The sequence below is a fragment of the Spermophilus citellus genome (genome assembly GCF_964194105.1).
Source record: "Spermophilus citellus genome assembly, chromosome: 3".
NCBI lineage: Eukaryota > Metazoa > Chordata > Mammalia > Rodentia > Sciuridae > Spermophilus > Spermophilus citellus.
This window is the reverse complement of record NC_138184.1, coordinates 5262475-5286224: the sequence shown is the minus strand read 5'-3', so window position 1 is coordinate 5286224 and position 23750 is coordinate 5262475. Positions and strand designations below refer to the sequence as shown.

General features: G+C 58.5%; 1 protein-coding gene and 1 long non-coding RNA gene across 8 annotated transcripts in view; one reads left to right on the top strand and one right to left on the bottom strand.

The window, feature by feature from the left end:
- Positions 1–7302, top strand: part of LOC308643928 — a 25575-nt gene extending 18273 nt beyond the window's left edge. Inside the window, exons 1-6 of one of the 5 annotated variants that reach the window (XR_014020854.1) lie at positions 2545–2682; positions 4034–4090; positions 5953–6055; positions 6352–6505; positions 6606–6733; positions 6820–7302. This is a non-coding gene — a long non-coding RNA (uncharacterized lncRNA). Of the gene's footprint in view, positions 1–2544; positions 4091–5952; positions 6056–6351; positions 6506–6605; positions 6734–6819 lie in introns of those variants that run through there. The other 4 variants (XR_014020855.1, XR_014020853.1, XR_014020856.1 and 1 more) reach the window with 4 other exon arrangements.
- Positions 1–23750, bottom strand: part of CERS4 (ceramide synthase 4) — a 27338-nt gene extending 3588 nt beyond the window's left edge. Inside the window, exons 1-10 of one of the 3 annotated variants that reach the window (XM_081284436.1) lie at positions 6397–6471; positions 5951–6022; positions 4789–4962; positions 2514–2631; positions 1552–1670; positions 1420–1477; positions 1139–1189; positions 772–864; positions 436–564; positions 46–152 (exon numbers count right to left, since the gene is read on the bottom strand). In XM_081284436.1, coding sequence (XP_081140562.1) covers positions 46–152; positions 436–564; positions 772–864; positions 1139–1189; positions 1420–1477; positions 1552–1670; positions 2514–2631; positions 4789–4961 — 848 coding nt within the window. In that variant the 5' untranslated portion in view covers position 4962; positions 5951–6022; positions 6397–6471. Of the gene's footprint in view, positions 1–45; positions 153–435; positions 565–771; positions 865–1138; positions 1190–1419; positions 1478–1551; positions 1671–2513; positions 2632–4788; positions 4963–5950; positions 6023–6396; positions 6488–23618 lie in introns of those variants that run through there. The other 2 variants (XM_081284434.1, XM_081284435.1) reach the window with 2 other exon arrangements.

Below are 23750 nucleotides of genomic sequence, written 5' to 3'. Positions count from 1 at the left end.
TGCCCGCCCCCCTCTAGCCCCCACGGGAGAGGGAGGCCGACTCACTGGGTGGGGTAGAGTATGAGGCGGGTGAAGAAGAAGACAAAGGAGAAGATGACGAAGAGCGCGTCGCACACCAACGTGAAGCGCGTGTAGTTGAACATCTTACAGGCCTGGGGGGGACAGAGGGCGCCGCTCAGGACCCAGGCTGGCACGCAGGGCAGGGGGGCAGGGCGGGCAGGGCAGGGCGGGCCTCCTCTCACCGGAAAAGGGGCGAGGCCTTAGGAGGGAGCCCGCGCGAGGGCGTCCCCTCTTAGGGAGCGGGGGCGAGGCTCAGGTCCCGGGAGGTGGGGGGCAGGGTTTCCTTGCTCGGGAAGACCTGGGGGGCGGGGCCTCACCCCTCAGGAGGTGAGGGGGCGGGGCCTCATCTCCAGGGCGTGCGGAGGGTCAGCCCACCTCCAGCAGGTAGTCGGCCGAGTCGTGCAGCAGCAGCACCAGCGAGCCAATGCGCAGCAGGTTCGTGCTGTAGGAGAAGGTGATCAGGGCGATAGTCACGAAGTGATGCGCCACCTGCTCCTTGAAGTCCTGCAGGAGACGGTGGGTCACCAGATAAGCCTTGGTGCCAGGAGGGGTCCCACCCTAGGGCTGGGGGCGCCCCACCCTAGGGCTGGGGGCAGGCCCTCGCAGGAGATCCAGGCCTCCCGGTGGTGGGGCCGCAGTCCACGGCACCCCAGCGCCCTGTCCAGAGACTGGGTCACGTCTTCCCCGTGGTGTCCCTCCCCATGGCTTCACCTTGCGCTTGACGTCAAAGGGCAGCGTGATGAGCAGTGAGATGTAGAAGCTCAGCTCCAGGAGGTACCACCAGTACAGCTTTGGCTGCAGGGTCTGTGACAGGAAGCACGGCAAGGGTAGCTGTGGGCAGTGGAGGCGCCTACCTGGCTGGCCCACGGCCCAGGACCCTCCCCATTTGCTTAAAACCAGCACAGCTGAATGCCCATGAGTGAGGAGGTGGTCAAGGCCAGCAGTTCTGTGGAGTCTCCTCACTCCTGGCCCCTCTCTACAGAACACAGGAGTAAGAGAGCCAGAGCAGCACTCAGGGGAATTTCTGGTGTGTTGTACAAGTTTGGGTCTTGGGCCTGTGGTCACCCTTGCCACTCACCTGGTTTGGGTAATTTTCCCAGCACATCACTGGAGTCCACAGCCACGACTCCTGCAAAGAAACGGGTGTCTCAAGGTCCTGAAGGTCAGACACCAGCTGCCACCCAGGGGCCAGGGCCTCCCCAAGGTTCCCGCGCAGACCCTTCCACTCTTCCCTGGCTAGTTCCACCTCTGCCCCTCTCTCCCCACGGTGGTTCATTCACTGTAGAACCTGGTGCCCAGGAGGTCTTCAGCACAGGCCCTGCAGGTGCTTGTGGGACAGTGCGCAGTCGGGGTACTCACGTTGTACAGGACCGAGACACCACCGACGAAGGTACACAGGTAGAAGGCGAACCTCCAGCTGCAGACAGGAGGAAGCCCATGAGGCAGCTGCCCAACAGACCCCCCTCCCTGGCCCTTCCCTGGCCCTGGTACCTGGCCTCGCAGAACTTCTTGGAGAGGCAGGGCCGATCCTGGTTCCGGCGTCTCCGGAACCAGCGCTGAGTCTGCCGCAGTGTGAGGCCACACTGGGCAGCCAAGAGGGCCATCTGGGACTGAAAAGGGGTGTCAGGAGTCAGGGCCACTGAGGCCTGATGGTGGCTTCCTTCCCTGTCCCTGGATAAGCAGGACCTGGCTCTGTTCCCCCTCTTTGCAGCCCCAGATCTTGCCTGTGAGGTAGCCATGTCTACTATTGAGAGATGGGTGTGCCCCGGAACACTGGGTTTGTGAGGACCAAGACCTGTCCCTAGTGCAGCAGAACACTGATGGAGAAGGGGACTGGGGATGAGGCTGGGGGGAGGCTTTCCTACACCCCAGGCAGGCAGTGGAGTGCTTGCCCTCATCCCTTCCTGCAGAGGAGATTGCCAAGGGAGGGGGATCGCAAGGCTCTCTGCTCTTCGGAAGTTGTCCTGACCTTACCAGGGAAAACAGTTTCCTTCCCTCTCAGGACCCACACCCCCAGACCCTGTCCCCTGAGCAGTCCACTCCATGGGTGGGAACGGAGGTCGGTCCCAGGGCTGCCTGTCACCACCCCCAGGCACAGCCAGACTTCTGTTCCTTCCCAAGAGCAGGGAAAGAATTACTCCTCTCCTCCCAGCCCAGAATCTGCCCAGCGGGCAGCTGTGTCGGCTGATGCCCAGGATAGGGGGGGCGGGACTCACTTCTTTACCCCGCCCCCACCCAGCTCGAGGGGGCGGGACCTCATCTCCAGGGAGGTGAGGAGGGGGTGAGGCTTCGCTTCCCAGGCAAGCAGGGGATCCAGGTGGCGTGCAGGCTGGGCATTTGTTGGAGTGCCAGAGGCCACCGTAGCTTCCCTGGCCCCCAATAAGTGGTCACAAACCGCTGCTGCCGGGCACCATCCACGGGGCAGCAGGGTGGCAGTGGCGACGGGCACTCACCTCCTGGGGTCTCCGCCCGGTCTCCAGGAAGTGTCTCTCCAGCGTGGCGTTGGGCTTCGCCGGTTTCCGGACCCGATCCCGCACTCCCAGCCACCGGCCCAGGGGCAGGCCTACGAATCTGAGTGCAGGGGACATGGAGCCCGTTAGCGCCCAGGAGAGAAGGGTGAGCGTGGGGGAGGTGGCGGGGAACACGTTACAGGCGGAGAAATTGGGGCCAGGGGTGGGCACACAGCAGGGCGTGAGACTGGGGGTCTTTCTTCTCCCTCTAAGAGGAAGGTCCACAGGCCCGGAGCCCAGCGAACCGTGGGGCAGGGTCAGAACTCTCCCCTGCCGCTCTGGCCTCCCACACTGGGCCCCAGAACCTTGCGTTGTACTGGACGGCGTGGGGGTGGGGGGTAGGAGCCGGACCATCGTCAGGATGTGGGGTTCCCAGGTACCTTCGCCCATCCCCAACCAAGTCGAGAGTCCCTTACTGCCTGTCCCCCAGACGCCGGGGTCCTGATTCCCAAGGGCAGGAGCGGGGCCTGCCTCCTTTAAAGTCCCCCTCCTCCAGCATAGGGCACTGCTCCAGGTTGGGGCAAAGGATTAGTGAGGACCCTGGGCAATCACCGCATTGTCCACAAGGGGGCCCCCAAGACCCGGGTGGGGCCGGAATTTCATCAGCGTCCTAACATCGCTCCTCGTTTGGAGAAACCGAGGCCCAGAGCAGCCTGACAGGGCACTCACCTCCACTGCAACTGTGATGGGGAACAGAGGGGGCTGGTTTTACTGAGCACCTACTACCTGCCAAGTGGAGGACTGAGTCCTTATCACTAGCTCAATTGTCCTGATGGGCAAACTGGACAAAGGCCCTCAGAGATGTGCCCAGGGTGGCACAATGGGTGATGGGGGGACATACCTCAAGTTTGAACCCAAGACTAATCTTTTAACAGTTAATACCTCTGCTTCCCCCACCCCCACGGCCCTCCACAGTGACTCAGGCAAGGCCATTATTTAAACACAGTTTCCCTGCTGGGCTCCAGTAGTGGACCTGGGCACAGTGCCTGCCCACTCCATCCACCCCCACTCTCCCCTGTCCCCGTGGGAGGGCTGAGACCCCTCCCTTCAAGACCCAGCTGGGTGGGGGCAGGCCACCTCCAGACCTGGGTGATCTGCTGTGTGACTTAGCAGGTCACTAGACCTCTGCGTCCATTTAGTCTTTTGGAAAATGGACCATGTCCTGCAGCCGCATCAGACTGCTCAAGTTAAAACCCCTTAACTGCCGGGAGCTGGCCGGGAGCTGACCGGGACAGGCAGGCCTCCTCAGAAGGCCCTGTGCTGGATAAAGACCCCTCTGTGAAGGTCCAGGGGCCCAGAGCTCAGGAAGCCGCCATGAGTAGGGGCCACAAAGTGAGATGCAGGACACCCCTGTGCCCAGGATCAGGGGTGGGGCGAAGGGAGGGACCTCAGGGGGGGTTCCCTGAAGAAGGGCTGAGGGTCTGACTCCAGGGAGGGACAAGGAATCATCCTTAAGGGAACAGAAGAGGAACCAGGGCCAAGGCCGGAGGTCACCCAGAAGGTGGCAAGACTGGACCCAGGTGTGAGGGGCCGGTGGCGGGTGGCGGGGAGGCTGTGGGGTGCAGGCTTGGGAGAGCCCCTGGGGAGGTGGGGAGCCAGGCAGGAGAGGGGCTGGCAGGGGGGTCTGTCTGTGTGCCCAAGACTGCAGCGCAGCAGGGTCTCTGTGGGCCCTGCCGAGGGGGGAGCTGTAGGAGCAAAGACTCCCACCAGAGAGGGTGCTCAGGGGAGACAGCGCCTGGCTCCCACTGGTCACGCAGGAAATGACCGAAAATCCAGGGGTTTTGGCAGCCAGGTCACTGGGAATCTGGGCAGGTGGCACATACTTGGGGAACAGGTACCAGACTGCCAGAGGTTGGGGGCAAATGGGGGGCATGAGGGGGGACCAGTGTAAGGGGAGGGGGAGGGGAGGAGCGGGTGGAGGGGGAGGGGGTGGGGCGGGACAGACTTGCCCACGGCAGAGGGAGGAGCTTCAGGCCCTGGGCGCGAGGGAGCCGGCAGGTGTCCCTCTACTCACCTCTGAAGGCCAGACCCATGTCCTCCAAGGTCCCCAGCCCTGTTCCATGAAGGTGGGGGCACACCCAGAGTAAGCCAGCCATCAGCCACTAGAGGGAAGTGGTGCAAGCCAGGTCCCACCCAGGACACTGCAGATGGGGACCCCACGCATGCAGGGACACACAGGTGACAGGGTCGGCCAGAGGTAGCACACATGGACACTCACCTCTCGAAGACAATGCGCAGGGCCACCAGGACCAGGGCTAGGGGCAGGGCCGCCAGCATGTGGTGGGGGTGGGCGAAGACGCGGCCATCGCGGTCCTCCAACTGCTCCCAGGAGCAGTTTGGTGGCAGCCAGAGCCTTTCCTGCCACAGCCAGGCGTTCAGGCTGGACAGCATCCTGTGGACACAGGTGCCGCGGTCAGTACTCTGCACCGAGTCTCGGCCGCTCACTGGCCCCCCGCCCCGCTCACAGGAGCTCCTCTGTGGCCTCAGTGAGTGGGTTCCTGGTCAGAGTCCACCCTCGGCCCTCGTTTCCAGCCGACAGAGTATCAGGGCCAGTTGTCAGGGCAGACATGGGCTGTGTGTCCTCAGGCAGGTGACCTGACCTCTCCAAACCTCAGGTTCATTCATAAAACAGGGACAGTCATACCCACCTCTCAGCCCAGCCTGCCCCAGCGTAGGAAGGGCTTGGCCTCCTGACCCTGCACAACCCGGCTCCTCAGGGTTATTATTCTGCACTATTCAGACGCCAACATGGTGGCCACAAGTCAAGGGAGTGGCCACTTGGGGTCTTAAACTTGAATCCTCTAATGTCAGGAAGGTGCCCTTCATTGAAGGAAGTGGCTCCAATACCCCCCGAAGACAGAGGACGGAGGGGATCCAGAGTCCCTCCCAGGCCCTCCTCAGAAAGTGGACTCCCCGTAGGAATGGCAGGAGGCCATCCACCCCGGAGGCTGGGCCACAGCAGGGCAGAGCTGCTGCATGCCTGAGCTTGCCAGGCGGGGAGTGACGGCTGAGGGGGCAGCTGGGCAGCACCTGGTGAGCGGCCCACTCGGCCGGCCCCACCTGCTGAGGAACCCGGGCAGCTCCTCTCTCCCGAGATCTTGAGCCAAGAGCGGACAGCGCCAGTCACCAGTTGGAAAGTCTTTGTTCACTCATTCATCCGTCTGTCCATGAATCGTCTGTCCACTCATCCATCTGTCCATCCATCCAGCCATCTTCTACCATCCTCCCATCTGTCAGTCCACCCACTTACTCACCCACCCACCATTGCTTTCAGGCCACAGATGTCCGTGGTTTGACTTGTCCTGTTCACGCCAGGTTGGGGCTGGGCATTAGACACAGTGGGGGAGGGGGAAAGACATTTTTGTTCCTGTGGAACTTACAGCCCTGCAGGAAGGCAGCCAGAAGACGAGTGAACTGATTCATAAAGACCAGATACCAGAGTGTGATGGAGCCTGAGACAAAATGCAGAGTTGGTGGCTGTGAAGGTAGTGAGCAAGGAGGGCTCTGGAAGGAACCGAGACTCATGGGCGAAAGAGGGTAGTGTAGGAAAGGAAGGGGGCCTGGGGAAGGGGCTTTTCAGAAGATTAGCAGCAGGTGCAAAGGCCCCGAGGTAGGGTGGAGCTCAGGGTGCTGGAGGTCTAGGAAGGAGGCCCCTGTGGCTGGAGTTGAGTGAGTGAGGGGGACACAGGGAGGAGGTGAGGGGGGCAGGACATGCAAGGAACAGGGGCCAGAAGGGAGATTTGGATCATTTCTCCCAACATTTTATAATGAAAAAATTCAGCCCTGCAGAGTAGCTGAAAGACTACTCTGAATGCTGTGAACCCACCGTTGGATCCGCCCTTCACATTTTGTTCTGTCTGCTTCATCGCAGGCCTGCCCGTCCGTCCCAATGACCCATCCATCAGTTCATCTCATTTTCCTGGATGCATTTCAAAGTAAGCAGCAGACATCAAACCACACCCCCAAAAACATCTCGGTGTGCAGATCATTAACTCGGGCTCAATATTTGCTTACCCTTTGTTTTTTTCTTTCAAGGTAAAATTTGCTGGAGGGAATGCATCTCAAGTTTACAGTGGCTGAGTCTGGACCAATCTACGCACCTAGGTGACCCAATCTCCTCCTATCCACATTCTTTCCAGAAAGTTCTCCTGTGTCCCTTCCTGGTCAACCTCCACCTCTGCTGCCCAAAGTTAACTTCTGTCCCATACTTTTAATATTGGTCATCACAGATTAGTTTTGTCACTTCTAGAATGTCGGATAAATGGCTGCACGCGCTGCCTGTGTGCGTCTGGTATCCTGCACGCCACAGACTGTCCTGCTGCCGGGGACTCCTCTACGCCTCTGTGTCCATGGGGCGACTCCTGTGCACTGTCCGGACCCAGCCAGAGTTGGCTCCTTATCGTTTGCTGATGGACATCTGGGCTGCTTCCAGCTCTGGGTAATTAGGGGCAAAGCTGCTGTGAGCACGTCCGAGTGTCCTGCGTGGGTAGAAGTGTTCCATTTCTCGGGGGGCACTCCCCAGGTCGCAGCTGTGGGCTTCACTTTATCTAAAGCAACTTTATCTAAAACCACTTCCGTCAGTGGCAGCCAGGTGCTGTTGTCCTTGGTGTTGAGATGGGAGTCTAGGGCTGTCGGCCATGCCACGCATGGGGTGGCCTCTAGAACCCCGAAGGGGTGCTGTGGACTGTCCCAATGAAGCGAGGTGGTGAGAAGGGTCTAGACGCAGAGGAATCTGGGGTGAAGAAGGGCCAAGAGCTAAGGCCTCAGCAAAGGCCCAGGTGTGAGCGGGGGCTGGAGGGGTGGGGAGGCAGCGGTCAAAGAATACAAGATTTCAGTTAGGAGTAAGCTCAAGGATCTCTTGAGGAGCATGGTGACCACGGTAACAATGTGTTATATATTTGAAAATTGCTCCCAGTGGACTTTAAGTGTTCTCAGCACACACAAAAAGGTACCCCTGTGACATAATGCCTAGGTGCTTTAATGTAGCCATTGCACAATGAATACTCGCTACAAATATATACATGTTTCTTTTTGTCCTGGGGTTTTTAACCCAGGGGTGCTTTTTCACTGAGCTACATCCTCCCCTTCTTTAAAATTTGAGACAGGGTTTTGCTAAACTGCTAAGGCTGGCCTCTAACTTGCAATCCTCCTACCTCCGCCTCCCGAGTCCCTGGGATAATGTGCCACTGAGCCCAGTCATCACACACACACACAGTTTTTGTCTATTAAAAAAATGAACTCATGTAGAGTTCTTGCCTAGCGTTCATGAGGTCTTGGGTTTGACCCCCCAATTCTGCAAACAATAAAAACAACAGCAAAAATAATATAAAATTTAAAATACTGAGGGTTGGGGATGGTGGCTCAGTGCCTGGGATGTGCAAGGACCTGGGTTCCTTCCCCAAGCACTGCAAAAAGAGGAAAAAAAAAAAAGCTAAAAAAAGAAAACACAAATAAACACTGAAACCAAAAGCCTCGGTGGCCGAGCACATGCTAGTGTGCGTGAGGGCCTGGGTGACCTCCAGTATCCCCCACGCCCCCAGAAACAGAAAGGACCGGAGCTGCACAAGAGCACGCTGCCACATGGGTAGCCCTACTGACCAGAAATCCCAACCCAGAAGTCAGCCTGTGATGCTGACGGGTCCCCTCTGGGTGCTCTCGCAAGAGCCTGCAAACTTGGTGGCTTTCGACAACACAGAATCTAGGATCCGGGGTGCTGTGGGTCAGAAGTCCAAAACGGGTCTCCCCAGGCTAACGCTGGGCTCTGGGAGGCTCCCTGCCACCCTCTTGCAGATTCTGGAGGCCCCACAGCCCTTAGTAGGTGGGGGGCGCGGCTCCTGGTCTCCAGAGCCCACAGCGCAGCGACTTCCCCCTGGACCCTGCCTGTCCTCCATGAGGACTCCGGCGACACTGGCCTCCTGGCTAATCCAGGATGATCCCCCATCTCAAGGTCAGCCGATTTGCAGCCTGATTCCGTCTGCGCCCTCGCTGTGACCCTGCCCGAAACCGGCCTTCCAGACTGAAGAGCCAGGGACCTTAGGAGTGGGCTGCGTCAGGGGACAAGCGGGCTCTGCCTTGGACAAGACAAGCAGGAGGGCCTCGGTGTCCCCACGGACACAGGAGGCGGGGTAGACTCAGGGGCCCAGGATGGGAGCAGGTGGGCGCAGGGAGGTCCGGTCAGTGTGGGGCCAAGGCGCAGACCCGTGTGGATGGCTGGTCCCCAGGAAGGGGCTGCGATGAACGGGGTCATTAAGGCGCCAGTGATGTGCTGGACATCCTGTGGGGGCTCTCGAAGTCAGCAGCTAACAAGCATCGCAGGTGTGTGACAGTGGCTAGTCTAGACCCAGGACAAGAGCCAGAGGGTTGATCTCTCTAGAGAAGCCGGCTATCATCACTGACTGGCAGCCTGCCTCATCCTGCGCCTGACAGTGTTCCAGCCCTGCCTGGCGCCCCCAGCCACGCCTGGACCCAGCCTCACGGGCACAGCCAAGGCCACGGGGGGCCTCTATAGCCTCCCTCTACAGCCTCCTCTAAGGGACTCTCCCACCCACCTGAAAGACCCGAGTGCAGAAGGAGAGGGAGCTGGAGCCAGATCCCAGGAGTCCCGGGCCAGCTCCATGATTCTGCCCCAACCTGAGGGTCCTCAGATTGGGGTCCCTGGTGCATGGAGCCACCCTGAGCTGCCCATGATTCTAGGTCTCCACTTACACCCCCAGCCTCAAAACCCACGCCAGGCACTGCGTGACCCTGCACACAGAGCCGTCTTTTTACAAGTGCACTCCACTGTGCTGAGCGCTGGGACACAAAACAGCGGGAAAGGCAGTGAGGCCTCTGCCCCCCGAGCCTGCATGCCTCCCGGTCTGTTTGAAAACTCCCGTGCGTCCTCCAAAGCCCTGCTCAGTCGGCCCCATCTCCTGGAGGAACCACCTTGTGCCCATAGTTGTCCAGTTAAAGCACCTCCCCAGCTCTACCTCCTTCACCGTGAGGTCAGGAACTGGCCAGGCTTGGGGTGGGGAAGGCAGTGTCTTCTCAAACCCAGTCCTCCCAGCTGCAGCAGGCCCAGCCCCTTCTGGTCCAAAGTCACAAAGGGGACCAGAAATACACTTTCCAAGCCAGAGAACCATGACAGCAGAGGTCTCACGGAGGAGCCCTGCCCCCTGACCCACCCATCCCTGCCCACATTCCTTCCTTTATCTTGTGGTGCAGGGGATTGAACCCAGGGCCTTGTACGCGAGGCGAGGCAGCGCTCGACCCACTGAGCTACAACCCCAGGCCCGCACTTTCCTTTCTTGATGCATAAATAAGTGATGCTGTGGTTTGAGAGGAGAGCAGGGTCTGGAGCCAGCAGACTGCAGTCCTGTCCCCAGTGCTTCAAGGGCTTCAGGATCCTCCTGAGGCACTCCCAGTCGTGCCCCACTCCAGACCCTGCACAGGAAGACCCAGGCAGGGCCTGGCATGCAGGAGGGGCTCAGGCATGGCTGTCACTGGGCGTCTCTGGCAGGAAAGACCCAGATTATCCTCCTGAGGGAAGAGCCCTGAGCTGTGCTCCCCCTGGATTGTCACCTTTGGCACCCCAGCTCCTCTAGTTTTCCCAGTGACGCTGCCCCCTGGCCTTGCTTACCCATCTGTACAGTGGTCATGGCCAGGTCCTAGGCTCTGGGCGGGGGCTCAAGGGCAGTGGCTGAGAACCTACAAACACCCACGCAGGTATCACCTCTGACTTGCTTTTGGCCTCACTCACCAGTTGTGCAACCTCAGGCAGGTGACCTGGCTTCTCTGCCTCAATGTCATCATCTGTAAAATGGGACCCAGAGTGGCCCCTTCCATGGGGGAGGCTGGGAGTGATGCCTGGGGTGGGGCCAGGGGGAGGTTTAGTGGCTGTGATGGGGGTGGGGAGGTGCTGGCCGGGTGGACCCCAGCATCCAAGTGGCCGCACACAGCCTGGGAGCCCTCCCTGAGCCTCCTGTGTTCCCCCGGGTGCAGCCCGGGGTGGCCTCAAGGGCGTCTGGAGAGTAACGTGTGTGTGTGTGTGTGTGTGTGTATGTGTGTGTGTGTGTGTGTGTGTGTGTGTGTCTGCTCCAGCATCCCCACACCTCGGCTGCCCCTGGTCCCCCAGCCTGCCTGTTCTTTGAAGCCTCCTGGCCCAGCTCCCAGCCCTGCCCTGCCACCTGGGTGGCAGCTGATAATCCTTCTTAGAGGCTAAAAATATCCCTGGGTTGAGGGAGAAAGAGAGACTAGGGCTTTGTGTGGCATAGGGCACAGGGGTGGGAAGAGCTGATCTCTTCCCTGGTCCTGGGGGGCCTGAGATTGTGTAAGCCCTTCCCCAGGGATTCCCTGAACCCCAGGAACCCAGTACCACCCCAAGAGCAGGATGTGCACAGAGGCTGGTTTTGTTTTCAGTCCAGCTGGAGGGCAGGACTTGCCCAGATCAAGAAAATGGAAATTGGTTCTGTTGCCCCCAACGCATGCGCCCCTCCCTCCCCAGCCTCCCCAGCCGGGCTTGCTGCCTGGGTCACCTGATTCCTGTGGCCCGAGGCCCAGGCAGTAACACATGATGTGCTGCAAAGGGGTTGTTTGTAGATAACCACAGCCACCTCTGCACTGGGCCCTGGCTGTCCCTTCCAGATGGCCCGAGCCCCAGTAGCACTCTGCAGAAAGGCAGATGGCTCCAGAGTACTACCGTGCTGCTCCCTCCCAAAGACCCCCAAGGAGGGCCCTAAGTCTGGGGCTCTGCCTTGCCCCGGCCTCTCATACTTAGGCACACTCTTGGCCTCCCCCTCCCTGTTTGATTCACTGCAATAGCTCACTTCTGGACTTCCAACTCAACGTGCTTCAGGGCCTTTGCACTGCTTCAGGGCCTTTGCACGTGCTATTCAACTTACAAGGTTCACGCTGTTTGACTTCCCAGTGACACTTCAACATAGATTCAACATAGATACTGATCGGCTCAAAGTGCTGGAGTGGAACAAATTCCCCAGCCAGCCCTGAGTCTAGCTGTCTTGTCACTCTCCTTTCAGCTCACACTTTACTTCCTGAGAAATCTTCTAAGACCACAACCAAAGCAGCCAGTGTTCTGTCGCCTGACCCGGGGTGGTCCCTCTGGCCCTGCTCCATCTGTTTTCTTATTTACTGTCTGCTCACTGCAAGGCACAAGCCTCACAAAGGCCAAGAATGTCCTTTGAGCCACTGCTGTGTCCTCAGGGCTTCCAACAGGTGCTGGTGTGACAGCTGGGTGCCAACTCAATGTGTGCAAAGGGGGCCCAGGAGCAGATCAGACACACAGAGGACAAGTGGGTGGGCACCCAGGACTTGAGCTCAGGGGGTCGAACTAGCTAGAAAAACAACCTACCTTTGTGAAGACGCAGGGTGGGCTCAACCCCCACCACATCCTCACAAAGGAGGGCCACTGGGGGGGCTGGGAAGGCTGAGGCTCGAGGAGAGACGGGCTGGATACTGGTCACAGGGCACGTGGTCAGCACAGGGGACAGCCAAGGTTGCCAGCTCCCTCCGTGGGGAGGGGCTGCTGCGCCCACCGGTGGGCTCAGGGCTCTCGGCACCCAGGCCCGTCTCTGCCCAGCCAGGTCCTGAAGTAGCAGCCTCCTCTCCACCCTCCCTCCGGCTTTCAGGGGGCCAGGAGCCCAGGGAAGAACTCCTTCAGGTTTATGCCTTCTGACAGCCTCAGGGTCTTGTGAACCGAGCCAGGCTCCCTGAGATCTGCAGCCTCCTCCCCTGGTTGTTCCTATTGGAGCCACCCCTTGACCCCCTGCTCCTTCCCCCAAACCCCACAGCTGGCACTGGGGCCCTGAGGTTGGGGGGTGGGTCGATCTACAGCCGCCTGGTCAACTCTGACCGGCACTGGCTGCAACGAGGAAGCAAAGAGAGGCCCCTGCCGGCTGGCCCTTCTAGAATCTTCTACCTTCTACAGCTCCACTCGAGTCCCTGTGTTGTCTCAGCTGCCTGGGGTCCAGACCTAGGAGCCCCCAGACCACCCATGGGAGCCTTTTCCTGAAATGCCCCCCCTCCTCCCCTGGGTCAGTCCTGCCTGTCTCCGAGCCCTGGATCTGACGGAATCCCCCACTTAAGAGGCACCCCTGCCCTTCCCTCCTGGGCAGAACCCTCTCCCAGCCCCCCAGTCCCCCTGGTCCATTTCTGGCTCTGTGGGGCCTGGAGGGCATGTCTGGCTCTGGGGCAGTCTCCAAACAGCGAGGGCCAGGTCAGGGGGGGACCCCCAGGAGCCCCCAGCGTGGCTGGGTGTGTACAGGGTGAGTCAGGGAGGCTCAGAACTGAGGGAGGAGGGGTCACAGGGCTGAGAGTCCAGTCTCTGGACAGGAGGGGGCGGTGAGGATGACTGTTACCTCTCTGGGGATGTGATCAGAGCACAGGAAGGAGTGGGGCTCGGCTTTATGGTCCCTCAGAGGCCGATGCTAAAGGTTTGCTCCCCAATCTGTGGCTCCTGGGGGCGGGTGGAACGTCCAGGAGGAAGTGAGGTGACTGGGGTTGCCCTGAAGGGGACGGGAGGCCCAGCCCTTCCTTATTTTGCTTCAAGCAGCCGAGAGGCTAGCCAGGTCACTCCACCCAGGGCCCAGAGCCAGAGACCCACCAGCCATGGACCCCAACCTCTGAGAACCTTTCCTCCTCCTGAGCTACCTCCGGTCCCTGTCACAGTGACTGAAAGCAGAGTAACACGTGGTTTAAAGACAAAAAAGCTTTCTTGAGCGTAATCAACACGCAAGGCCCTGTCTGCGCTCAGTGGGTGACACAGTGCACACACCCGCGAAGCCGACCCCTCAGTCAAGACAACAAACGCACCCATCACTCCCCAGAGTGCTCCCCTGTAGTCCCTCCTTCCCTCCGGGTGAAAGCTGGAAGCAACCTTGTGTCCAACAGCTGGGGATCGGAAACCTCAGGACTCTGTGGTATCAGGTGCCGCAGGAGAGTGGAAAGGGAGGAGGAGGAGGCAGGGGGATGGACCTGGAAGGCACTGGGCTGAGTGAAGTCATGAGTCACAAGGAAAGGACAAAGACCGGCAAAGACCGTTAGGATCCCACTTACAGGAGGCCCCCAGAAAAGGCACATCCACAAACACTGGGATGGCGGTTGCCAGGGGCCGGGGGAGGGGAGCAGGCTGACGGAGTAGAATTTTGATTTTGAAAGACGAAGCCATTCTGGAGTGGGCTGCTGGGCCCCGGCCAGACACTGGGCCACACTGAAGTGAGTGCAGGAAACCGTGAGGACGCTGCATTTGACACTTTACCACTTTATCATTTAAAAAAATGACCAACAGTGGGGTGGGGGTGGGACGGAGGTGGAAGAAGAGCTGCGCCCCCTGACTTGGGAGGATCATTCAGCCAAACAAGAAAAGCAAATTGCGTAGACGCTAATGGCTGATGCTGAGCTTGTGTCACGGACCCCCCCCCCCGGGTCCCCCCAGAGCTCTGTGGCTGGTAGCACCTCAGACCCAGGTGACCAGCTCGGGACTCAACATAAAGCCATGACCTGGAAGCTCCCAGGCTGTGCTGTCTAATGGGGCGTCAGAGGCCAGATGCCGCTGCGAAATGAACTGGGGGCCTGGGGTGTAGGAGGCCCTGGGTTCCATTCCCAGCACGGCAGAGGCAAAATTTAAAATTCAGGTCTTTGGTTGCATCAGCAATACGTGAGTTCTTAATTGCTACAAGTAGCCAGTGGCCATCACACCGGGCAGCAGAGGACTGGAGCTTCCCGTCATTGCAGGATATTGTGTTACACAGTCCTGCCTCGACAGTGACCCAAACCAGCAAGAAGGGAGGTGGGGAGGACGGAGGTGAGAGGCTCAGTGGAGAGCGCTGGCCTAGCGCGTGAGGACTTGGGTTTGGCCCTAGCACTGGGAAAAAAAAAGGGGGTGAAGAATAAGAGGACAGTCTAGAGACAATGTGGCAGAGGATCTAGGAACGGCCAACGATGGGAACCCCAAATTCCACACAAAACTCTGTGCCTCTGCTGACCCCTGAACCACACATATGCAGGGTGGCCTCGAACAGTCTAGATACGCCTCAAAAAACAACTGTTAATCTGTTTGGTTTTTGTGATGCTGGGGATGGAACCCAGGGCCTGTGTCCATGGCAGGCAAGGGCTTTCCAGGTTGAGCTCCGTTCCCAGCCCCAAAAACCAACGTTTCACCTGCCAACCAGACTTCGGAGTTTGAGTCCAGCTGGGTTAATTGCCTGATAAAAAGTAATTAAAATGTTTAAAAATCAATACTGTTCAGAGGAACATACCAGAACCCACAACCTGACAAGTATCTGGCACAATGTCCAGAATGTGATCTAAATTTACTGGACATGTGAAGAAACAGGAGAACATGACCTCACGGTCAAGAATGAAAATGAGCCGGGTGGGGTGGCTCACGCCTGCGATGCCAGGACTTGGGAGGCCGAGGCAGGAGGATTGCAACTTCAAGGCCAGTCTGCACAACTTAGCAAGATTGTGCCTCAAAACAAAACAACTAAAAAGTGGGGGCTGGGGATGTAGGTATGACAGAGCACCCTGGGTCAGGAGGAGAAGTAGAAGGAGGGGCTGCAGATACAGTGCTTGCCTCGAATGCACAAGGCCCTGGGTTCGATCCCCAGCATCATAAAAAAAAAAAAAAAAAAAAAAAAAAGAAAAGGAGGAAGAAGAATGGAGGCTGATTCAGGGATGACCCAGATATTCAGATATGGGGATTATCAGATAAGGACTTTGAATCAGCTTTTACAAATATATTCAGAAGTTAATTTTTCTTTTTCCTTTTGGCACTGGGGGGATTTAACCTAGGGGTGCTTGGCCACTGAGCCATCCCCAGCCGTTTTATTTTTTATTTTGAGACAGGGTCTTGCTAAGTTGCTGAGGTTGGCCTCAAACTTGCGATCCCCCTGCCTCAGCCTCCCAAGACCCTGGGATTACAGGGTGCGCACCACAGCTCCCGGCTGAAATCAGCTCTAGATGAATGAACAAAGAGGAAACTCAGCAAGGAAGTAGAGACTATAGAAGTGGACAGACTGTGAATGTTAAAACCCCGAAAAGGCAATCTCTGAGACTGACAATTCACTGTGTGAGTCTGATGGCATATTGGTGATGGGAGAAGAAAGACAAGACAAATTCCAAGACCAGTTAATAGCAAATACCCACCCTGAAGAACAGAGGGACTCAAGGAAAACGTGCATCTGGAAGCGGACAGCGGTGACAGCGGTGACAGCGCTCAATACTGTGAGTGTCCTGAGGGCACACCTCGTGGGTTCAACGGTGGCTTTCAGAGCCTCAGCAACCTGAGGGACCACAGCAAAGGTCCAACGTGCATGAAACCGGAGGACGGAAGGATAAAGGAGAGGGCGGGGCCGAGAGCATTTTAAGAGACAAAAACACAGAAGACTTTCTAATTGTGTCCACGGCCCCAGACGCACACCTGAACACAGCAAGCAGGGCTGTGAGGAGCACCCCACGGAGGGGCTGAGGGGCCACTGCACCAGGAAGCCCGAGGGGCGAGGCAGGAGCCAGGGGCGTGTTTCATGTTTCACAGGTTTTTATAAAAGGAGCGTGGCTGAGGATGGCTTCTAAAAACTCTTTTTCATGTGATAAAATCCACATAATAGACTTGGCCATCACCATTCTGAAGCATCAAGTTCAGGGGCTTAAGGCGCATTCCCGTGTTTGCAGCCATCCCTACCACCCTCTCCAGAACTTCCTCATCTTCCCAAGTTGACACTGTCCCCATTCAACACCCCCCCCCCCCCCGCCCAGCCCTGGTTCCCACCACCTCTATGAACTGCTGGCTCCAGGGACCTCTATGAGTGGAGCCACACAGGATTTGCCTTTGTGACTGGTTGACTTAGCTCAACAGCAAGTCCCACGTTCATCTATATTGGAGCGTCAGAATTTCCTCCCTTTTAGGGTTGAATAGCATTCCAAGTGTGTGAGTCTGTGTGTGTGTGTACGTGCACAATCAAAGAGGGACTTTTTTGGAGGGGTACCGCGATTGAACTCAGGGACACTCGGCCACTGAGCCACATCCCAGCCCTATTTTGTATTTCACTTAGAGACAGGGTCTCACTGAGTTGCTTAGCGCCTCCCCATTGCTGAGACTGCCTTTGAACTCACGATCCTCCTGTCTCAGCCTCCCCGAGCTGCTGGGATCACAATCACCACACTCGGCTCAAAGGGGGACTTTTAAAACAGCAAATCTCATTAGTACGAGAGAGACAAAAAGGCGGGATGGCTGGCAGAAGACACAGGGGCTCCGCAGGGGCATTTTGGGTGGGGAGTGAACTCCCAGGCCCAGCTCACCACTTAGAAACGATTCCCAGCCCAGGTCGGCCCCTCAAGGGCGGGGGAACAGTGGTGCCAGGCTGTGCTCTGCTGGGGCCTTCATTCACTCAACCTGGCCGACCAGTGGCCCCTGCCTTTCCCACCTGCTGGTGGCTGGGCCTCTCGGCCACCCCCTGGTGACCATGTTCCAGGAGGTACGTTCAGGTAGGGCAAAGCCAGACTGTTTTCCGGGAAAGTGGACCTTGCCCACACCCATGTCAGGATGCCCGAGGCACCACTGGTCAGCAGCCCAGCACCATGGCGGCCTTGCCCAGGGGCCAGGACTGCCTCCCTGGGTTGGAAATGTCAGCCACGGTTTAGAAAGATGCCATTACCGTTCCGCTTCACAGATGAACCAACTGAATCTCAGAGATGCTGAATGCTTTACCCAGAGTCACACAGCTGATCTGTGACAGGCTGGAGTTCATTTCTGTGGATGCCACTGGGCATTCTAGGACAGAGAGAAACTTGGTGCACTGTTGGAGAGTGGGCCTCTGCCTCGTGTTTCTACCTGACTTTAACTACTGTGGCCTCTCCTGGTCCAGGACACTTCTTCCCACTATAGCCACCCCCAGTGGCCAACTCCCTATCTGGTATTTGTGCCCCCTAATGGGGTTTGTGTCCAAGAACTGGACCTCCCCTTCACCTCTTCTCTGCTGTTCTGTCTGCAATTCAGGTTGCTTTCCTCCCCGCTGGCCCTAAGTCATGCGGGCGCTGGCCCTCCTCTTACCCTCCCCTCGCTGAGAACTCTCACCCCCGGAAGCCATGACCAGCATCTCCATCCTCTGGTTTCTTTCCCCAGGACCAAGCCTGCGAATCCAACACCAGCTGGCTGTTCTGGGCCGGACACACCACGCTAAAGCCATCCTCCACCAAACCTGTTTTCTTTTCCACCTGCGGCTTCTTGGCCGAGAACCTATCCACGCCATCTTTGAGGACAGGAATCTGAGTCATTCCACACGCCTCCTGTCACCTTCTTGACGCTCGGCTTCTCCCTGGGTCCTGAGATGGGTCCATCTCCCTCCTCTGCCCAGTTCCCACAACTGAATCATTGTGGCAGCCTCAGCCCTGGCCTCTCTGCCTCCAGTCTTGCCCCAGCCACTGCCCCTCCCACCGGCATCCAGGCTGTCTTTCTAACCTGCAAATCGGGCCCTGGGCCACGGTGCCCAGCTTGTTGTGGGTGTGTGTACACAGGGTTTTTTTTTTCTTCCTTTGGTGCTGGTGACGGAAACCAGGCACTGAATCCCGAAAGTTCTCCCATGGGCCTGGCACGGTGCACTCCAGACCAGCTCCGGGCCTCGGCCCAGCTGCAGCCCTACCAGGAATGCCGTGTCTTCTGCCTGGCCAGCTCCGGGTCTGCGCCATCCTGCTCTCTGGACACTTCCTCCGGAAGGCCTTGCCAGTTACCCCTGGGCTGGGCTAGGAGCCTCTGTTACGGTTTGGATATGAAGTGTCCCCAGAAGGCCACGATTAGATCACCATTAGAGCTGTGAGCTAACTGATGGATTAATCCACTTGATAGATGAACAGTTTGAAAGGGCTACTGTGCTGGTGGTCACGAGGTCAACAGGATGTGGCTGGAGGAAGGGGTGACTGGGGAAGTGCCTTTGGGGTTTATATTCTGTCCCCGGCCCCCTGGGTGCTCTCTCCGCTTCCCACCTCCCTGATGGGAGTGGATCTCCTCTGCGGCTCCCTGCCACCGTGATGCTCCGCCTCACCTCAGGCCAGAGCTTCGGAGCCGGCCAGCCGTGAGCTGAGACCTCGGAAACTGTGAGTCCAAAACAGATCTTTCCTCCTCTAAATTGCTCTTGTCATGTATTTTGGTCTCAGTGATGCAAAACGAAGACACCCTCCTACCCCATCTTTCTTAGCAATTGTAGGGCAACTGTCTGCCTTCCCCAGTGTCCTGACCTGACCTCTCCATTTTTCCAGCACCCAGCACATAACGGGGGGCAGGAAGCTGTAGAATGGATGAATGGAAGGTGGAACCGAGGCCCAGGCACCAGGACCCAGAAAACAGTTTTGCCTCAATTTTGAGCCTTCCCACTCCCCTCTCCCCCCCTCCCTCTCCCACCTGCTCTAACAGGTACCCACCCACCGTCTCCTTCAAAAGCCTCTCATTTTTTCCCTTAAGTGACTAGGACGAGCCGGGTGCAGTGGCTTGGCCTGTAGCCTGGTCCTTGGGAGGCTGAGGTGGGAGACTCCTGGGAGTTTGAGACCAGCCCCGGGCAACACAGCAAGACGCGATAGCAAAAATAAAGTAGAAATTTTTAAAAAGGAAGAAATATATATAACAACATTTTGGGCACTGATGGACAGAATTTATGATGAGATTATCATGCAGCCAAAAAGTTCCTATTGCTGAGTGACACCTTAGACATGGGAACACCGAAGTGCGTGCATTCGTGACAAGCTGGTGTAAACATGCCGTGGCGCTGCCAGCCTTCTACAAGGGTGGCGGGACATGCTGTGCCCAGTGCCTCATTCCCATCAGCGTCCACCGCTGGTTTGGAGTCAGCCTTGACTCAAATATCCCCTTTTCAGAGAGGCCCTGACCTCCTCAAATAAAGTCACCCTCCTTGGTCTAATCACATTTCTGGAAAATTCCAACAATACATAGGGAAGCCCTCAACATCTTGCCTCCGTTTCTGAGCATCCAGCCCAGCTCCCTCCAGCTTCCGGCTGTCTCCAGGGGGCTGCAGCAGAGGCACAAGTATCACGCACTTGTCACCTTATAATTGGGGAAACTGAGGCACAGGCTCCCCCCAAGGGCATGGAGTAGGCAGTGGCGAGTTGGAACCTGGGCTTGTGTCTCCAGAACTTGCACCCCACCCCACCTGAGCCCAGTTTCTCCGGCTGTAGCCAGAAATGCCTGGATTCCTGCATCACTTCAAAAACGTGCATACTGGTACCTGCTATGTGCCAGGTGAGGACCTGCACCCTCGGTCTTGGTGGGGAACTGAGGAGACAGGATTCCTGTCTTCCGGGAACTGATGTTCCAGATGGGGTGGGGAGGGAGACGCATAGTACATATTTTGTTAGTTAATTTATTTCATCATGTCAGGCCGCGACCCCAGGTGTGGAGAGAATAAGGTGAGGAGGGGAGGGTGAGTCAGGTAACTTCCTGGAGAAGCTGATGTTTGAGAAGAAGGTGAGGAAGGAAGCCAGGGGCCAGAGCATTTTAGCCAGAGAAGACCTGAGCCAGTGCAAAGGACCTGAGGCAGGGCCTCCAGAGACATGGCTGGTGTGGCTGCAGTGGAGGGCAGAGAGGCAGGAATGAGGGACAGAAGCCCTGCCCCTCCCCCAGGAAAGGGGTGGTCCTCCCTTCCTTCAGGGTTCAAGGACTTCGGGGTGGATGGCCCCACTTTGGCACCTAGAGGCCAAAGTGACAAAGCAAAAACATCCTTTAGGACCCACAGTTCTCCATGGACTCCTCTGCGGTCTCCCCTCACTCACTCGTGCCAGCCACATGGGCCTCCCGGTTGTGCCTGCAGCACACCGGGCCTGTCCTGGCCTCAGGGCCTTTGTACCTGCTGGTCTCTGCCTGGAATGCTCTCCTTCCAGAGGGCCACCTGGCTAGCTCCTCCTCCGTCTTCAGGTCTCATCCCTGTTGCTGTCCCCTTCTCTCTGTGAGAACAGCGGCTCCAGGAGCTTCATGTCCTTCACTGCCAGCGCCCCTGCCATGTGTCCCAATGTAGAAGCTGCATTAGAGTGAGCTGGACCAACAAATGACCCACCACAGACAGGGACGGGAGGAGGAGCTAGCCACAGGGCGGAGGGGGAGCCTACCACGGGACCCCTCTCTAGACGCAGCCATGGAGCCCTGGGCCAAAATGTGGCTTCAGGAGGCAAGAGGGGTGAGAGAGAAGAGAGTGGGCTCTGGCCAGTCCAGCGTGCGGGATAGCATCCTATTAACCAAGATGGAGTCCGGCCTGGGGAGGACAGAGGCCTCCTCTATCCCACTCTGGTTCATGAGGCTGGATCTGAGGCACCTGTTCAAGGAGCTGAAGAAAAGCCCAAGCTGGGGGGACCGGGAGGGGGGAGGGGGGGAGGAAGGGAGCCGCATGCAGAAGAATGTCTCCTGGGCCAGTTCCTGTCCTGCTTCTCCAAACCGCCCTGCACCACGCCTCTGCCAGCTGGGCATCTAGCGGCACCCCAAGTTGCAGATGCTGGAAAGAGACGGATTCCACTTAAACCTGCTCCCCCATTATGGCTGGCCTTCCCCACCTCCCCTCCTCACCTAGCCACACCCCACTCGGCTCAGCAGGGCCAGCACAGGAGCCTCCATCCTGCTCTTCTAACTCCTGTCCTCGTCCCTGCCCCACAGTTTCTTCCCTGGGCTCAGAATAGCGTCCCAATGCCTCTCAAGGCCAGCAGGCTGGCTTTGCCCACGGCCTCTCTCCGCTGGACCTCCCAGCCCTGGCCTTGCAGCAGACTTTCTCTGTGGCCCAGCCAGGAGCTCCTCCCAGCCCCCCCGCCATGCTCAGGGCTCCACACCTGTTCTGCCTCCCTGTTCTCCCTCCCCTTCATATCTGCTCCTGACACAGCCAGGCGACTTCCTGGGCTCCCTCCCTGAGGGCATCAGCTCTGCCCTGTTTCCATATTTTAACAGCCTCTGCCTACCAGGTAGTTATCACCGCTGGCATCGTGCTGAGTGCGTAACCTGTGAGGTGACGGAGGCGGTGAGGCCCACTTCACAGGTGGAGAAAGGGAGCACTGGCCTGAGGGCTCCTCATCTCAAACTGGCAGGACAAGGTAGGCGGCAGGCTGGAGCCCAGACACCGGAAAGGGGGCAGACTGAGGTGCCCAGAGAAGAGGGGGTGCGCCCCATGGCGCCCGCCTTCCTGTGTCATCCCAGCATGGGAGGAGGGGACCTTAGCCCACTCCTGCTGCCATCTATGGTCAGCCCACGGCTTCCGAGCCAACTGCTCACTCTGTGCCAGGCACTGGGCCAACCAAACACTTTATCCAACCTACAAATGGTCCTGGGTCTGGAGGTGAGCAGGAAATGGGGGCCGATGGGAACTTGAACTCCCACCTGGCCCAGGCACTCTCCCTCATCCCCTTAGGGATGTGGATGCCACGGAGACTTACCAAGCCCTTTCCTAGCCAGGCTCCTTTGACACCTGGTTACACTCCCAGGGATAGGTACTATTCACCCATTTTAGGGAGAGGGGAACTGAAGCTTTGAAGTCTTTCTTGAGACCACGAGGCCAGTTCAATGACTGGCTTCTAGTTGATCTCCACTGCCTCATTCTCTCCTCCCTCAAGACACCTCAGCCAGGACTGGGGGGCCCGGGAAGGTAGGCAGCAAGGATCCCCAGTGTCTCCTGAGACCTGGCTGGTCCTGCTGGGGCCCAGGTGAGTGAGTAAGACCCCTAGGACCCCCACCCAGTCCCTTATTCACAGAATCTGCTCCTGGAAAGAGATCAGCTGCAAAGCCCGACAGCTTCTAAGACAACTCCGCAGCCCAGGATTCTTATCTTGGGGGGTCCCATCCAATAGGTTTATGGTTGCTCCAGAGGGGGGCCACCCTGGCCTCTGCACCCAGATGCCTGAGACCTTGCCTGGGCTCAGACTGGGGTCTTGGGGAGCCTCCCCCATCTCAGATTTTGCAAGGCGGGCTGGGCCACAACAGCCTCCCCAGCCATGTTTGTGTACCCCCAGCAAGTCTCCCCATCCCGGCAAAGGCCCCTCCCTCCATGCTTCCATCTCCAGGTCAGAAATCTCCATGCACATTCCTCACACTCTACTTCGGAGCAGACAAGAATCTAGGTGATGCCCTTCTGCCAAAATGAAGATGGAGCTGGCTCACTTCCTATCACACCCTTGGGCAGGGTCCAAGCTTCCTCCCAAGCCTCTTCCCAACCCCTCTGCAGGCAGAGCACTACAGGGTCTTTTTCTCTTTTTCAGGATTGAGACACAATCCGATGGTGTTAGCCAGCTGGCCCAATTCTCTCCAGTACCCACAACTCAGAGAACTGACCGGGGCTCCTCCACCTTCCAACCCTGGCCAGCCTTGCCGCACCTTTCATCTTCCCTCTCCACACTTGGGCCACGCTGGCCTCTTTTCGGCTGTGCAGAAGCACCCAGCTGGGCGCTGCCCGGGGGATCATGCTGTTTGCTGGGCCCAGAAAGCCCTCGCTGCCGGGTCCGATCAGGTCGGTTGGCACCTTCCCTGAGAACCTCCTTTGCCGTCCCTCCCGGCACCTCCACCCTTCCCCTAGTTCCCTGATGGGTGGTCTTCCCAGCACCGTGGAATGATGAGATTTTCCATTTACACGGTTCTTAGAAACCGTCCACGCAGCAGCTGGGTTGTGGACTCCGTAGGCCTGGGGCCCTGCTGCGTCCCCAGCCCTGGTACGTCGGTGGCACCAGTGGGCGCCCGCCCCGATTTGCCCGTGACGGGCGGACACTCCGGTGGCGCTCCGCCCGTTCACACATCCGGATTCCCCGCGTCACGGGGCCAGGCTCGCCCCCACTCGCTCCCGCCCTTTTCGCAGCCTCGTCCTTGGGCACCGGAGCCGCCCGGGCCCTCGGGGGACCAGGGCTCTCTCGGGAAGGTGGCCCGGGCCGCAGACCAGATGGGAAACCCCGAGAGGCAGCCCGGGAGGAGAGCTGGGGGACGCGGGGGCTGCGTTTGGGGGCCAGGGCGGTCATGGCCGCGGAGGCGGGGCCGGAGCCCGTCGCGAGGGTGGCGTTCGGGGCGGTGTTCGCGGCGCGGGGCGCTCTTACCTGGGGGCGCAGGCGGCCGGGCGCACCGAGGGCCGCGGCGGGGCGGGGGACGGCGCGCCTGGCGGCTGACCCGGAGAGAAAGCAGACGCACCGCCCGCGCCAGGCAACCGGACTCTGCTCCCGGCCGGGCAG